Consider the following 16,456-nt stretch of genomic DNA (forward strand, 5'->3'; position numbering starts at 1 on the left):
TTCGGACAACACACCGAGTGATGATGGTACCAGGCTGACTCCTGTATATATACCTGAACAAAGAAGTTAAGATGTTCTGATTGATACATTGATGTATAAAACTACGCGATAATTCACAAAGAACAATGAAGAACGAAGCGTGGTTTATTTCACGATTAAACATTGTTATATCATGACATCATTTCTGGAGATTCGAACTTGAAGACGTCGTAAATTGGACGATGTTACTTTTGAGAGGGTAATGTTCAGTGAGCTGTTCCCCACAGATGTCGCTGGGCTACGCAGATAAACGCAGTGGCCGAGCCAAACGTGGGAGACATATGACAATCGGTGTTAGAAGAAAAGATACACATAATCGTCGTGAGGATAGTGAGAATATGCGGGAAGTACCAAACATTAACCAACCTGTTCGTAAAATGGACATGTCCAACATTTCCAAGGTCGGATTCTATTCAGGGAGTCATCATATCTGGGTAAATATTTTTTTAAGCTTGTACATTGTATCAACATCCTTAAAGAAGTTATACATATTGTTGACATGTCATATACAAAATAAACGACAAGTGGGAGTAGTTTAATGTGCAATAAAACACTGGACGGAAAATAAACCATGAGGGGCGCAAGAGATTATTACCAGCCTATGACCTCCCAACATATAGTTCTTCATTATCTATTTGTCACGCCGAAGACCCGGGTTCGATTCCCGTCATGGGTACAATGTGCGAAGCCCATTTCTGGTGTTCCTCGCCGTGATATTACTGGAATATTGCTAAAAGCGGCGTAAAACCATACTCATTCACTCATTATCTATTTTTTGCAAATGCTGATCAAATATACATTAATTAAATTCGTTTAGTTGTCCGGGTCACTGTTGGTTAGGCATCACATGGAAAGTGTTGTCTCCTAACTGGTTACAGAAACACAAAATTGGTTCTCTAATCCGAACAAGCAATGTACGCCTCTATGTTTGTTGACGACAGATGGAAATGGCAAAACGCTTCAGCTGATGAAAGAAACACAGCCCATGCTAGTCGTCAGAGGGTACTAAAGCTCGTTGAATTGGTTGATGCATGTCATCGTATGCTCATGATGTCATTCACTGGATTTTCTTGTCCAGACTCGATTACAGATCGACGTCGTAAAGTTGGAATTTTGCTGAGTGTGGCTTTAAACAACAAACAGACTACGTTTAACATAAGTATGATCATAGCTGAAATATTTTATATTTTATTAGTAATCCTCGTGTTCAGTTAAAACAGATCTACAAAATATGTGATCGATTTAAATAGCACTAATCTTTAGATGCTGTATGACTGTGTTATTTACAAGACATGACAGCATTCACAGCTAAAGGGAGACAACTCCTCCAGGCACACATATCCCGCGGAAAGCCAAGGAGTATTATACACAGGTGTGGGTGCGCAGTTACGCATCACAATTGAAGGGAGGTAACCCGTGAGGCCATAATTGGCAGGTGCAGCTACCCAGCTGTTTCTGTCTTAGTTCAATTCATCGACTGACAATCTCAGATAAACATGACAAAAATGCAAATGGAAATATATACAAGGATATTGGTTTTTTTTATTTCTCACGATTGCTTTAAAGGGATAACATAGCTAACAGACACGATCTGCAATTGGGCTTCAACTGTCAAGTACAGATAATGGCGAACTGTTGGCTCTTCTTTGTTCAAAGGTATCACAGTTGTGTTACAGTGTTGTACATATACGTATATTGTTTTGTATATTATGTGGTGTTGAATATATACGTATATGTGGTGTTGTATATATATGCTAATGGTGTTGTGTTGTATAGATGCGTTTGAGGTGTTGTATATATGCATAGGTTGTAGTGTATGTATGCGTATGTGGTGTTGGTTATATGATAAGTTGTGGTGTTGTATCATGCGTATATTGAGTTGTATATACGCGTCTCTTGTGGTGATGTATAGATGTGTATGCGGCGGTGTTGTATATATACTGTAGGTTCGTGGTGTTGTATATATATATATACGTATGTTGTGAAAAAATACGTATGCGGTATTGTGTATATGCGTATGAGGTTATGTATATATACGTACGTGGTGTTGAATATATGTGTATGTGGTGTTGTATATATACGTATGTGGCGTTGTATATATACGGATGTGGTTGGGTATATATACGTATGTGTAGTTGTATATACGCGTATGTGGTTGTGTATATATACGTATGTGGTGTTGTATATATGCGTATGTGGTTGTGTATATATACGTGTGTGGTTGTGTATATATACGAATGTGGTGTTGTATATATGCGCATGTTGTAGTACTGTATATATGCGTATGTGCTGCTGTATATATATATTATTATGTTTTGGTGTTGTATATATACGTATTTGGTGTTGTATATATATATACGTAAAGGTGTTGAACATATGCGTATGTTGTGTATATATACGTATGTGGTGTTGTATATATACGTACGGGTTGTGTACATGTACGTATGTGGTGTTGTATATATACTATGTGGTGTTGTATATATACGTATGTGGTTGTGTATATATACGTTTGTGGTTGTGTATATATACGTATGTGATGTTGTATATATGCGTATGTGGCTGTGTATATATACGTATGTGGTATGTATATATGCGCATGTTGTAGTGTTGTATATAAGCGTAAGTGGTGCTGTATATATGCATATGTGGTATGTATATATGCGCATGTTGTAGTGTTGTATATAAGCGTAAGTGGTGCTGTATATATGCATGTGTGGTGTTGTATACATAGTATTACGTATTGGTGTTGTATATATCCGTGTGTGGTGTTGTATATATCCGTATGTGGTGTTGTATATATGCGCATGTTGTAGTGCTGTATATATGCGTATGTGGTGTTGTATATATAGTTTGACGTATTTGGTGTTGTACATATGCATACGTTGTAGGGTTGTGTATATACGTACGTGGTGTTGTTTATATATACGTATGTGGCTGTGTACAATACGTATGTGGTGTTGTATATATGCGTATGTGGTTGTGTATATATACGTATGTGGTGTTGCATATATGCGTATGTGGTTGTGTACAAATACGTACGTGGTTGTGTATATATAAGTATGTGGTTGTGTATATATACGTATGTGGTTGTGTATATATACGTATGTGGTGTTGTATATATGCGTATGTTGTGCTGTATATATATATGTATGTGGTTGTGTATATATACGTATTTGGTGTTGTATATATGCGTATGTGGTTGTGTGTATATACGTATGTGGTGTTGTATATATGCGCATGTGGATGTGTATATATACGTATGTGGTGTTGTATATATGCGTATGTAGTTGAGTATATATACGTATGTGATGTTGTATATATGCGATGTGGTGTTGTATTTATACGTATGTGGCTGTGTATATATACGTATGTGGTATGTTTATATGTGCATGTCGTAGTGTTGTATATAAGCGTAAGTGGTGCTGTATATATGCATGTGTGGTGTTGTATACATAGTATTACGTATTGGTGTTGTATATATCCGTGTGTGGTGTTGTATATATCCGTATGTGGTGTTGTATATATAGTATTACGTATTTGGTTTTGTACATATGCGTAAGTTGTAGTGTTGTATATATACGTATGGTTGCTTTAAATAAAAGATTGTTTGGAATGAATCTCTTTGTGAAACGTTTTAAAACAGCCTGCAGGAAAGGATGGTGTCTTGTAATCAACTACTTTTGCGTAAACTGGATTTTAACATTGATGGAGCTATACATGATTTCGTCCATGTTGTCTTAGATTCTGCAGAGTGTATGAGGAAAAGAACTAGAATTATGCATTATCACCATACTAAGACCCCATTAAGTGACGAATGTAAGATTGCTAGACGGGATGCTCGAAAAGCATTGAGAACATTAAGACGTACGAGTAGAAGTACTGTTTCTAATAGAAACATCTACTGCAAAAAGAGAAATCACTTTAATCCTGCTGCAGGAAAAATAAATCTGACTTTAGTGGCTTTAAAAACTTAGTGATACTATTTACTCTCCCTCTAAGTTTTGGAAACAAGTACGTTCATTAAAAAAGCAGATAAATAGAAAAGTTAGTATCTCAAAGACTGAGTGGCTTATACATTTTCAACACTGACAGCGATGTGTTTGACGATATTAATGATGCTTCCTCTTCTTGTTATAATGATGTTGACGAACTTATTTTAGAATCACCCATATCACAGTATGAAATTCTGGACGCTATAGTACGTCTCAAAAGTGGAAAAGCTGCTTGTCCTGACCATATTGTGGTTGAAATGATCAAATGTTCCAAATTTGAGATGATGCCTTTTCTCTAAAAATGTTTCAATAAGATGTTTGACAGCGGTATATTCCCCAGAAGCTGGTGTTGTTCGGTAATTATTCCAATACACAAGAAAGGAGTTTAACAACCCAGACAATTATAGGGGAATATCCTTCATGAGTATTCGTGGAAAGATGTTTACATCAGTGCTTAATTCCAGGGTTACGAATTGGGCTGACATGCGAGATAAGATTTCCGAAACTCAACCTGGTTTTAGAAAAAAATGTCAGATCATATATTCACATTATATGCAATAATCCAAAAATGTCTATCACGCCGTAAACACAAAGTGTATGTAGCCTTTGTCGGTTTTAAAAAAGCTTTTGACTCCGTTGATCGTTATAAACTATGGTATTGTTTAAGAACTATTGGCATCCATGGGAAAATGTCATGTATTAAAAGCTATGTATTCAAATATCAAATCGTGTGTACGATGTGGTAACGATGTAACCGATTTCTTTGACTGTCCTGTTGGCTTACGACTAGGATGTATCTTGAGCCCGATATTGTTCTCATTTTTTCATTAGTGAATTATATTATGAAATTATGGCTTAGGGTAAACATGGTATTCAATTGTTCCCAAATGTAATAGACATTTTGATGCTTCTTTTTTAAAATGATGTCATTTTAGTATCCGATTCTTTTGTTGGATTACAAAACAACTTAACACTTTAGAATGTTACTCCAAAGAGTGGAAACTATAAGTTAATATAACCATGATAAAACACATATTGTCATTTTCAGAAGAGGGGGTCAGGTGTCACTGAATGAAAGATGGCTTTTCGATGGTAAATGTGTTAATGTTCTGAGCCATTATACATATCTTGGTGTAATGTTTACCCATACAATGAACTTCAAGAAAGGTGTCTCGGTCTTAACATCACGTGCAAAGAAGGTCATAATCAATGTAATGTCTGTCTCGCAGAAAGTAGGAGACTTTACATAGAATATATTTTCTGAATTATTTGATGCCCAAATTCAACCAGTCCTGTTATGTGGATCAGAAGTATGGGGATTTTAGCGATACGATTGTCTTGAAAAGCTACATCTTTTAGCCTGTAAAAACTTCTTATCCGTTGGTCCATCAACACCCAATTGTATGGTCTATGGCGAGTGTGGCAGATACCCGTTATATATCAACTCCCAAATTAGATGCTTCAAATACTGGTTTAATATTCTTGGAATGCATGAATGCCGAATCCCCAAACTTGCTTATTATATGTTTGTACATTTAGACGACATGGCCCGGGCAAAGTAACATGGGCATCCCATATAAGAAAGCTTTTGTTTTCTCATGGCTACGGCTTTGTATGGTTAAACCAAACAGTTGGTGATGTAAAACTCTTTTTGAAACATTTTCGTGAACAATCTATAAATATGTTTTATCAGGAATGGCATTCCACTTTAGAAAACAGTTCAAGGTATAACAGAAGAATACTTATCTACCTTAACATCAAGAACCATTCGACGTCCATTTATTCAATTTAGGCTCGGATTGAAGGAAGAAAAATGGCCGCTGAAAAGTCGAACAGGCTGTGCCCATTATGTCATTCAGCTATAGAAAGTGAAATTCATTTTACTTTTGTCTGTCCTTATTATTGTGACCTAAGAAGAAAGTTTATACCATGAACGCTATCTGTCAAGTTATCCTGTACCTGCTTTTATTTCTCTTCTTTCTTCAAAAGATGATGCTGTCATATTAAAACTGGCTATATATGTTAAAAATGCAATTTCCCTCAGAAACAAATTGTTAAACATGAGTACACATCCAAATATGTAAACTACTTATTTGTAACTCTCTTGTATATGGGCCGGATGCCAATTAGGCTTACATGCAATGAATATCTTTGACTCGACTTTTACCAAAAATACGTATGTAGTGTTGTATATATACGTATGTTTTGTTGCATATATACGTGTATGGTGTTGTATATACGCGAATGTGGTGCTGTATATATGTTTATGTGATGTTGTATAATATACGTATGTTTTGTTGCATATATACGTACTACTATATGGTGTTGTATATATGCGTATGTGGTGTTGTATATAAGCGTATAATCTTGTGCTGTATATATCCGTATGTGGTGTTGTATATATGCGTATGTGATCTTGTGTATATGCGTATGTGGTGGTGGTGTGTATACCAGGCTTACCAGGCAAACCAGAGGTTGACAATTCACGACCTATATAGGCCACACAACCTGTCACACATTGTAACCGCCAGGTCCTATTTAGCCGGCGGGGTAGCCTTGTGGTTAAAGCGTTCGTTTGTCACGCCGAATGCCTGGGTTCGATTCCCCACATGGGTACAAAGTGAGAGGCCCAAATCTGCACGTGTTTTAACCAATCGTCTGTCACATTACTAAGACATGTTTCAAAATGTGACTTAGACATGTTCCGTAATGCAATTTTATTGTAAAAACTTAAAATGGTTAGGGAAAATTTATCTATTTTCGCTACATTCACGGTCGATATTTGGTATGACTAAAGTATCTGGCATTGACCGATTATCTCCGTTAGCTATTGTTTTTGCGTCATCACGTACTACCCTTGAAACGTATATCTTTTTCAAGCTGTAAGCTGTCAAGGGTTTGGTGAGTTACTGATTATCTCCCTTGCTGCTTTGCAATGCATCGTATGTTATTCAGGCAACAAGGGAGAAATCCAGCCTGTCACTGATTCCCACTAAAGCCTTCTCCCTCTCCACACTGCTGTTGCAACAGATGGTGTGACTTTGTGACATAATTTCACGACACGATGACAATGACAAGATTTCAAAGACGTATTCAGTCGGAACGGGATGCTAAATAAGGACACACATTTTCCATTTATCTTTATTTATGTATCTAAGGTTTTTTTCATACATGGATGGAGATTTGTCCCGGTGTCCATATTTCAGCACAGTATTGTTGCATGTCTTGATTACATATGTACTTGTATAGTACATTTCTTGGTGCCAAAATCTTTGCATAATACCTGATACTTCATTCAACGAAATACTTGTCATACTGTTCATAAATACTGTTCAACGTGAAGAATATGTTGCATATTAACATTTTATTTCACATTCTTCCTCACGGTGCAATATACTGCTTATTAACATGCTCATTCAAATATAACCGCCTCCGTGGTCTGGAGCTAGAGCGTCCGCCCGGAGAGCGGAAGGTAAGGGGTTCGATCTCCGGCCGCGTCATACCAAAAGACGTTAAAAGATGGTACTTGTTGTTACCCTGTCTGGCGCTCGGCATTAAGGGGTTAAAATAAGGACTGGTCGGCTCGGAGTCAGTATACTGTGTCTGAATGGGGTATTCATGTTAAACTGCGGTATGGTATCTCAGTGTGCTAGCACTATAAATTGGGTATTAGTCCGGACTAGTACAAGCAACCACACACACACGTGCATGCACGTCGCTATATAAGTGCAAGAATCTTGGACGCGACGTTAAACCCCATTTCACCTCACCTCCTTCAAATATATTTCTTATGATCAGTTCCTTTCTTTCAATCAACTCACTCAAAAGGGAAAAATTTCCAAGGATAAAAATGTCATTTCTATCCTCATTCCTCCCCCAGTCACCTGTCTACATGCACTTCAAAATGCAAAATGAAAATGTCACTAATTCCAAACATTCTGATGACATCGTGACAGTTATAACTACTTGGTGCCAAGACATACTTTTGTATTTTCATATTACCTTCCATATATTTCTGTTCCTGCCATTTGTCAACAATACATTTTCTGAAAAAATAACTACTCCATGTTTGTTTGTTTTCTACAGTAGTAGTTGTATGTTATGTATGATTCATACCATGTGGAAATGTTTGGTTGGTCTGTATTTTGCAATTCATTCACGCAATTGAAGCATTATTTTCCTACAAAAATGAGCTTGCATGGAATCTTCATAATGTTGGTTTCAACATTGTAACATCTTCTTAATATACTTCAGCTGTAAACCGGAATAAATCACACCATAAACCAAGTTAACCTTACTCAAGCGTATCGATCAAACTATCGTACAACAAAGATTGTATAATTACAACCAGTTTGTGCTTTAATAAACCACTCATATCGTCCCATTGGTGTGCTTACATTTCTTTCTTCTGTATTTGACATTTTTCGGCGGGGAACATTTGATTCATTGCAACATATCAATGAAGAGGTTGTTAAAACCCAGAGTGTTTCACAAACACATTATCTTCTCCCGCAAAATAGTTACGTTATTGTGAAGTGCACAGTATCTAGAACACTCCGACACGACGTATCAGGGCAATGATGTGAACACGTTACCACCATAAAATGGCCTTCCATGGCGCATGCTCAGAGTAAAAATATGAGGATGAATACAGCAAGGATCGGGTTTCAAAGAACTTCATACGACTCTTGCTCAAAAAGGTGATCGGCCTTACATCATTCAAGCCCTCAGTGTACATACATATATAAAGTGAGACGATAACGCTGTAGTGCGTTTATCATGATACAGCGTTCTGCATGTTTTCCGAGAACATGTCATGAACTATAAATTTTCCGAGAATCACACTGGCTGTATGAAATGACGGTTAGTGCTGATAACATTCGCGCTCAGCACAAGGCCACGAACTGGGAAACCGAAACCAGACAACTGCAGTATGTAGGGAACAACTGTTCGGACAAAATTACATTTCATCTACGGATTGAATATGTGAGGTGTAACCGAAATAAAATAACTGGACTTTACATTCACGTTATCTTACTATGTGGATAATATATTACATTAGTGGTAATATGTGCATTTTATGGGGAATTATAATGACAATGATAATTTAGTTTAAAGGATTATTTTGAAAAATAACTGTTGTGAATTAACCAGTGCAATGGCGTACCTTGCCTTCCATACATATACTGTAGTGTGAATGACGAACAGTGCAGTGGACGAAAAGTACCGATTAATACCGGATGTTAATGATCGTTAACAAGGTTACTATTCGTAAACAAGAAATTTATTATTCAGAACAACTTTAATATCAATTTAGTTGTAATAGCATTGGGTTAATGTGTAATTTGTTAACTTTATGTATTTTCAAATGTTAGCTGACCTCAACCTTCCTCAAGGTAAGCTGATGGCCGCCATGTTGGAGGAACTTTAAACAGTATGTATGTGGATATGTAGGCTTACTGTCGGCCACAATTAATATGTACATTGGTCGTAGTATTTTGGTACAGCTTCCACGATATCCAGACTCCAATAAATATATACGTATATATATATATCTACTGTAATCTATAAATATATTGGCATATTAACAAATCATGAAGGTTTTAATTATGTAATATCACTGATATTATTTCAGGCTCGGGGAATATCTGTTACATATCGAACAAACAATGGATCCTGACAAACGAGGGAGGCTACGGAAAAATCACAAAACACTGAAGAAGGATCTCGACACAATAGAAGTCTTAGATTCACTGTACAGCGAAGGTATTTTCAACGATGTTCATTGTGAGGTTGTTCGTTCAAAGGGCACACCCAACGATCGGAATCAAGAGCTGCTGACGATTCTAAAAACTACCGGGAATAGAGGGTACGACAAATTTTGTGAAATCTTGAAAGAACACCAACCACATTTGTTGACTGTTCTAGAAGAAACAGAGATGGATCAAGGTTTGTATCAATTGAACTTACATAACCTTTATCAGTTTTGGACTGCGTAAGCTATAACACATAACATATCATGATCATGAATGTTGTCATCACCCGGCAACGATAACAAAGAAACATTTAATTTGAGAAAATTCATCATTGTTTTTAAAATATCATTAATGTTTGTTGATGTCAAGTTTAGATCAAGCATCATGCATCGTACCTGGTATCAGAGCACACTTCTTAATACACCTAGTATTGCGTACACTAATACTATTTATCGTACATTGATATTTTCTTATTATTAAATCAATATGCAAGCATTAATATCTTCAACAAAAAAATATGTATTTATCTGTGGATAAGCGGGAGAGCGGAAGGTACGGGGTTCTATCCCCGGCCGCGTCATACCAAAAGACGTTTAAAGATGGTACTTGTTGTTACCCTGTCCGACCCTCGGTATTAAGGGGCTAAAACAAGGACTGGTCGGCTCGGAGTCAGTATACTGTGTCTGAATGGGGAATTCATGTTAAACTGCGGCATGGTATCTCAGTGAGCCAGCACTATAAATCGGCACCAGTCCGGACTAGTACAAGCAGCCACACACACACACACGTGCATAAATGTACAATAATCTTGGACGCGACGTTAAACTCAATTTCACCTCACCTCACCTCACCTCACCTCACCTCATATAGTTCTATGTTAATGGCAGAGATTACAGGAGAATCTTCAGAAGGAAATGTATTTTTTGAACCATCTGATGACTTCGAGTTGAAAGGATTGATTGACCAACTTACAAGCCACGACAGAATCGGAGAAGAGGAGTTCGCAAGGATGAAAACCATTGTCCAGAGTGAGACTTTATCAGGCATTAATCTTGTTGTTTAGTATGTCTATTATACAATGTATTTTCTATTAGGGAAAGTAATTTTGTTGAATTGTTGAATTGTCACAAGCGCCTGCACACTCACACTCATACACACGTTGTAAATATATATTGATATTTGTAATGATTGCCAATTTAATTATGTTTGTTGAGTCACATACAAAGACACAGTCGACTTAAGTAAATATTACTGCACCGCTGATATATTGGCAATGTTCGTTTTCAGGTGAACATGGCTGTCCAGCTGATGTCATCAGAACACTCGATTCGCCAGCACGTTTCTTTGGTCATTTGATGGACAAGAAACTTGTGACTCGCTACAATCTGGCATTTCTACAGAGTCTCCTGTGGCGTGTTGGCTTAAAGGACATGTGTGAAGATGTTGCAAGATTCGCCAGAGTCAGTGATGAAAAACCGATTCACTTCTTCCTTGCTGACAGTTCATATACAGGTAAAATATGTAGATACATGTATATGGTACAAGGGACCTAAGGGTCTCCCGGGTTTCACAACATACTGATATAATTTGATATTAAAGGTACAGTGACATTTAGAAATATTCTTATCTGTGTCGCGGATCTTTGCCGACGACATAATCAGGCGGACTGAGGCGGTGGTTGAAAGATGGTTTGAAAAGATTTATTATCTGTAAAAGATATAAATGGCATCAATATCAATTGATGTTCAGTCGAGGGAGCAAGAACGTCTTCCCTAGGCTGTGGCGTGACAGAAAGTCACAGAAAATACAAGTATATAGCATATAACAATGATATAGTAATATATTGCCTAAAACAGTATTTTTTAATACAATTGCGTTGAATAGAATAGCTATATATAACATTAGAACGCTATTACTTTATATACATTGAATGTAACAATGAATGCTTTTGACGACACGCGTTAGGTGTGACGTCACAATATTAAAAACTAACATTTGAATGATATTTTATGTAATAATAAAAAAATGTACAAGATAGATACCTTTTTCTCACAATCTTACTTACGGGATGGTGCTTTAACTTAGTGTTTGAATCAGTAATCTCGTGCCTTTTGACCGAGTAGGGTATTCACAATTGTTGACATTTATGATTTAGATTCTACTTACCTAATCTACAGACTAGCTTATAATAAAGAAAGCAAGTAGATAAGGGTACATACCTGTAACAAAATGGCATCAATGTCACACCCCAGGTATGCGCACGAGAAACTGCTGGTAAGACAACCAGGAGTAGAGTGAGCGATGAAGCTAACGTAAAAGCAAATAGAGATAACTTGTGGAATATTAAAATAGCTTTAAATATATCCGTAGACATCTGATTCAAAGCCTCCCAGAGTGTACGTGTGTGTAGTTTACAGCGAAATACATATATACCTGGATAAGTTGTGTTAGCTTGCACGAATGAAGGGAGGTAACCCTGTTTTGCAAGGAGCAAAAGAAATGCCTACTCTTGTTTCTGACAGGTCCTTATGATATCTTAAAGCTTTCACATTTGTCCTTATTTTGATTTAATATATTTGGCAGTATAATAATTTATATTGATACAAAGTACCTAGATCTGCTGTATTTTCCAGAAAATGGATATATTCCCTGCAAATTCCACGTTCAAGGAAATGTCAACAACTTCAGAGGAATAACCATTGAAACGATATGCTACATCGTGTCAAGGTATGTGGGCGTGCCCCAGACGCACGTTTTTCCTGTAGGCATACAGCCCAGCAACAGTATCCTCCTGACTGTGATGGTTCCAGAACATTCTCTGCATCTTCTGAACGATCTTGAAGACTGCTCATGGTTGGCTGAACTTGGTGTTGACTGCATTACATATGGCCCAACAACTATTAATGTGAAAGCTACAAGCTCTGGTAAGTGTCATCGAAATAAGATTGGAGACAACCAATGAGGTTATTATTAAATATGATGGCTATATGTAATCTAACTTTTATGACTGACAATTGGTCCGAACCTTGTCACCTTAAATAACATTGAATATTCTTTAGTTTTAGATTCTAATATCCATAGCCACAAGGTATCTCTGTTGAAGGCAGAGTCGATTGTATGATCTAACTTCTATGACTGACAATTGGTCCGAACATTGTCACCTTAAATAACATTGTATATTCTTTAGTTTTAGTTTTAGATTTTAATATCCATAGCCACAAGATATCTATGTTGTAGGCAGAGTCGATTGTATGATCTAACAAAGACTAACAATTGGTCCGAACATTGTCACCTTTTCATAACACTGTATATTCTATAGCTCTTGTTTTAAATTTCCACAGCCACAACAAATATCTGTTAAAAGCATAGTCGGGTGTACGGTTCCGACTGTATCATGAACATGTGTTTATGAATCACTATCAAATAGTCATGGTACCAGGATAAAGCTGTTTCACTAGTTAGACTGATATTGTTCAGTAATAAGTGCATACATGGTTCATTACACTTGAACAGTTTCAGCACAACCTCACACAGCTGCTGATAGAACGGGTGAACTTACCACCTTGGAGTCTGAGCTGGATAAAAAGCTGAGAGAGGAACAGCTACTGAAACAATGTCTGTATGACGAACAGATGGTAAATGAAAATCTACGTGACATGTATGACAGTAAAGAAAATGAGGTCACCAAATGTAAAGAAGACTTGGATGGGCAAATGCGGGGGAACACAAGGCTGTTCTGTGCCCTAATGGTCACTCTGAACTTGGTACACATGTTCCTGCAGAGATGCATGCCTCACGTTGGAGGAAGTACGTGGGACATCAGGGAGAGAAGTGCCCAAACACACTTCAAATATGTTGTGGAAAAAGCAAAGAGGTTATGCAGGTCCGATGTTTTGAAAGAAGTCATCGATGCGCATTCTCTGGTGAAGGAGATGAGTAACGCTCGTATATTAAATGCAGTCATTGAGTCAACTAATATTGCGATCCAATCTCTACATGCCAACGTGAGAGAGTTACTTATGTATAAGATGGTTGGGAGATCTTTAGGTGTAGAAACTACCCCTATTCCCCCACCTCAGCAAACGGTTCATTTGAATGTAGAAGTGGGTAAGTTTTATTTTGTAATACTTTCACCTTTCCTTCAGGGATATAACTTCGATAACTGCTGTTGCTCACAAAACCATATCATATAGAGAGCAAATCATACTTGCATTTGTAAATCTGTCCTTCTTTTGCCTTACAGTAATATCAATTTGGCCAACTTTCACTGTTTATGATTGAATGAGCGTATGAATATGTAATCTTTCGTTATGATAGGAGCGATAGTTCAACTCGAGCCACAACTTGTAGAAATCCTGATTGACCTGGGGAAGAAACTGACTAAGAAACAAGTTGAAAAACTCTGTCTCCACTACAAACTGCCAACAGAATTGAAATCTGACAACAAGAAGCAGCTCATCTTTGCACACCTGCTTGTCAACGAAATGAACAAAACTAAATCTACCATGGATGAGGACGTAGGTTCGTATTTGATAGTTATTTACTTTATAAGGGTTAATAACTGATGTCAAAAATCCGTTTAATGGGGGTATGTATTTTTGTTTCTCTTAACCAAGAAAGGGAGCAAACGACATCGAAGTTCACAATTCTAGAACACGGCAAATTCACTGTAAACATTATAGTGATAACACCAAGTGCTCATGAATGTATAATCTGATTCTTTCACCTCTCCTGGAATAATACTAAAACATTCTCTTATCCAGATCGCATCATCCACGAATCAACTCGACTTTGTGGTGGAAAAGATTTATGGGTCGAATTTCAAACTCGAAACAAAAAACGTCATCGCAAATTAGAGGAACAGCAAAAAAACCTTTCAGGTGTTCCCAAAAGACTTGATAACATAGAGCATCTCCTAAAGACACTCGTGGCACAAAATGTGACGGGGTCGCTGCCGACAGGATATCCTTTACCAAGCTTTTATGACAGACTTAATTTTAATAAGGGGCAAACCTATCCTTCCAAGGAAACACCCTATTTTCAGTAGCAGATACATGTATTCAATGTTGTTCCTGTGTCATACATCTTCGGAAGATTGATATGATGGATCCCATGACTATCGGCCAATCCGTAAATGAAAATGTTTCCAGAATACTTTAATGTAAATAAATCATGATTTTTCCCTGTCTGGTAGACATGGGAGTAAGGGAATTTCATCATTTCGCCCTATATATTTTTTCGCTGACATTAGAAAATATATGGGAGTGTGAGTTGCAATCTGATGTGTGCTTTGTTTGTTGTTTAATGCAGCAATCAGCAATAATCGAGCTATATGACAGCGGTCTGTATATAATCGAATCTGGACCAGACAATCCAGTGATTGACATCATGCGCTTCGATCCATGCGATTGGGATACGATGACATGCATCAACCAAGTCACCGACCCCGACCACCCGATCCCGTTTGTCACCTCTTACAACAAGCATAGCGCTTTAACCGTGAAGATCCGGGGTAGTCTAGGTCTTCAGATGCTCATGATGTCAGTCACTGGATTTGTAAGGTTTTTTGGAATTTTTTTGTATAAATAAATATCTCAGCCCCCTATCTGCCTGAAAAAAATATCCCAGCCTCAATGTAAAGTCTCGACCACCAAAATGGCTATCCTCATCAATACAGAATATTTCGTGAGCAAAACCATAATCTTTGACAGAGAGATATGACCATGAGAGACAGAATACCTGTATCCCATATTTATTAATAACCATTTCAAATCTTCCATTTCAAGACATGAATTAACAACATCATTCCAAGTTACGCCATATGAATCAAGTTGGCCTAAAATGTACCCCATTGCAGTTTGAAATGCATCAGTTGTGAGGAAGAAGGGTTCGTTTTGGTCGGGATACACAAGGATGGGGGCTGTTGTAAGGGCTTGTCTTAGCTTATCGAATGCCTGTTGGCAATTGTTTGACCATTTAAAAGACACGTCTCTTTCAGGAGGTTGTATAGAGGGGAGGCAATGCCAGAAATGTTTGCTAAAATTTGTCATTTTACGAGGCCAAATCTAAGAAATGACACATGTCATTTTAGAGGGTGGGATCTGTGGGACTGAATCTTTTTTTGAAGGATCGCCTGCTTGGCTGAAAATATGCCCTAAGTAGGTGCCTATTTTGTCTCAAATTTACATTTGCTTTGAGTCCTGCTTCTTTGATCCTTTGGAATGCTGCCTTGAGGTGACTTTAATGTTCCCAAAACGTTTAAGAAATATTATGTCATCTCCAAACTTAGTATGTAACGCCAATTCATTTCATTATTGCCTCTTAAATTGTTTGCATGAATGCCATAGGAGCATTTTTGAGGCCAAAAGGGAGGCGATTCTATCCAAAAACATCATCGTGTGTAATTTAGGCCCACTTGTTGTTTTGCATCTGGATGTAGTGGTATTTGCCAAAAGTCACAAGCACAACCAAACACACTCAAAAGGTGGTAGTGGGGAAAATATAGGTTTTTTTAACCGCATTGAGGCGTCTGTGATCTACGAGAACATGACAATGGGAGAGTGCCATTAGTGGGCGTCAAACATTTTTTGCACCTATCTGAAACATTCTTTTATAATGGGTGCGTTTTGCCTATAAAACGGGAGTCTAATGGGTCTGGTGTCACCTGTT

At 37.4% G+C, this 16,456-nt stretch overlaps 1 protein-coding gene across 3 annotated transcripts; it reads left to right on the forward strand.

Moving 5' to 3' along the window:
- The first annotated feature begins 9,234 nt into the window (after positions 1-9,234).
- LOC124137147 lies at positions 9,235-14,998 on the forward strand. 3 transcript variants are annotated; one of them, XM_048383897.1, is made up of 8 exons: positions 9,235-9,292; positions 9,667-9,980; positions 10,675-10,815; positions 11,075-11,299; positions 12,421-12,711; positions 13,301-13,894; positions 14,105-14,308; positions 14,551-14,998. In XM_048383897.1, the coding sequence occupies exons 2-8, from the start codon at positions 9,701-9,703 to the stop codon at positions 14,832-14,834; spliced, it is 2,019 nt and encodes a 672-aa protein (XP_048239854.1). In that variant the 5' UTR covers positions 9,235-9,292; positions 9,667-9,700; the 3' UTR covers positions 14,835-14,998. The 3 variants fall into 3 exon arrangements, with proteins under 3 accessions (XP_048239854.1, XP_046359292.2, XP_048239853.1); XM_046503336.2 differs by lacking the exon at positions 9,235-9,292 and adding an exon at positions 9,353-9,465; XM_048383896.1 differs by lacking the exon at positions 9,235-9,292 and adding an exon at positions 9,397-9,469.
- The last annotated feature ends 1,458 nt before the right edge of the window (positions 14,999-16,456 follow it).

This window comes from Haliotis rufescens, unplaced genomic scaffold (assembly GCF_023055435.1).
Source record: "Haliotis rufescens isolate VD_foot unplaced genomic scaffold, xgHalRufe1.0.p SCAF_5, whole genome shotgun sequence".
Lineage (NCBI taxonomy): Eukaryota > Metazoa > Mollusca > Gastropoda > Lepetellida > Haliotidae > Haliotis > Haliotis rufescens.

Coding starts and splice junctions, on each gene's coding strand:
- LOC124137147 (XM_048383896.1), top strand. Junction 10,816..11,074: donor GATGAAAACCATTGTCCAGA/GTGAGACTTTAT, acceptor GTTCGTTTTCAG/GTGAACATGGCTGTCCAGCT. Junction 14,309..14,550: donor TACCATGGATGAGGACGTAG/GTTCGTATTTGA, acceptor TCTCTTATCCAG/ATCGCATCATCCACGAATCA.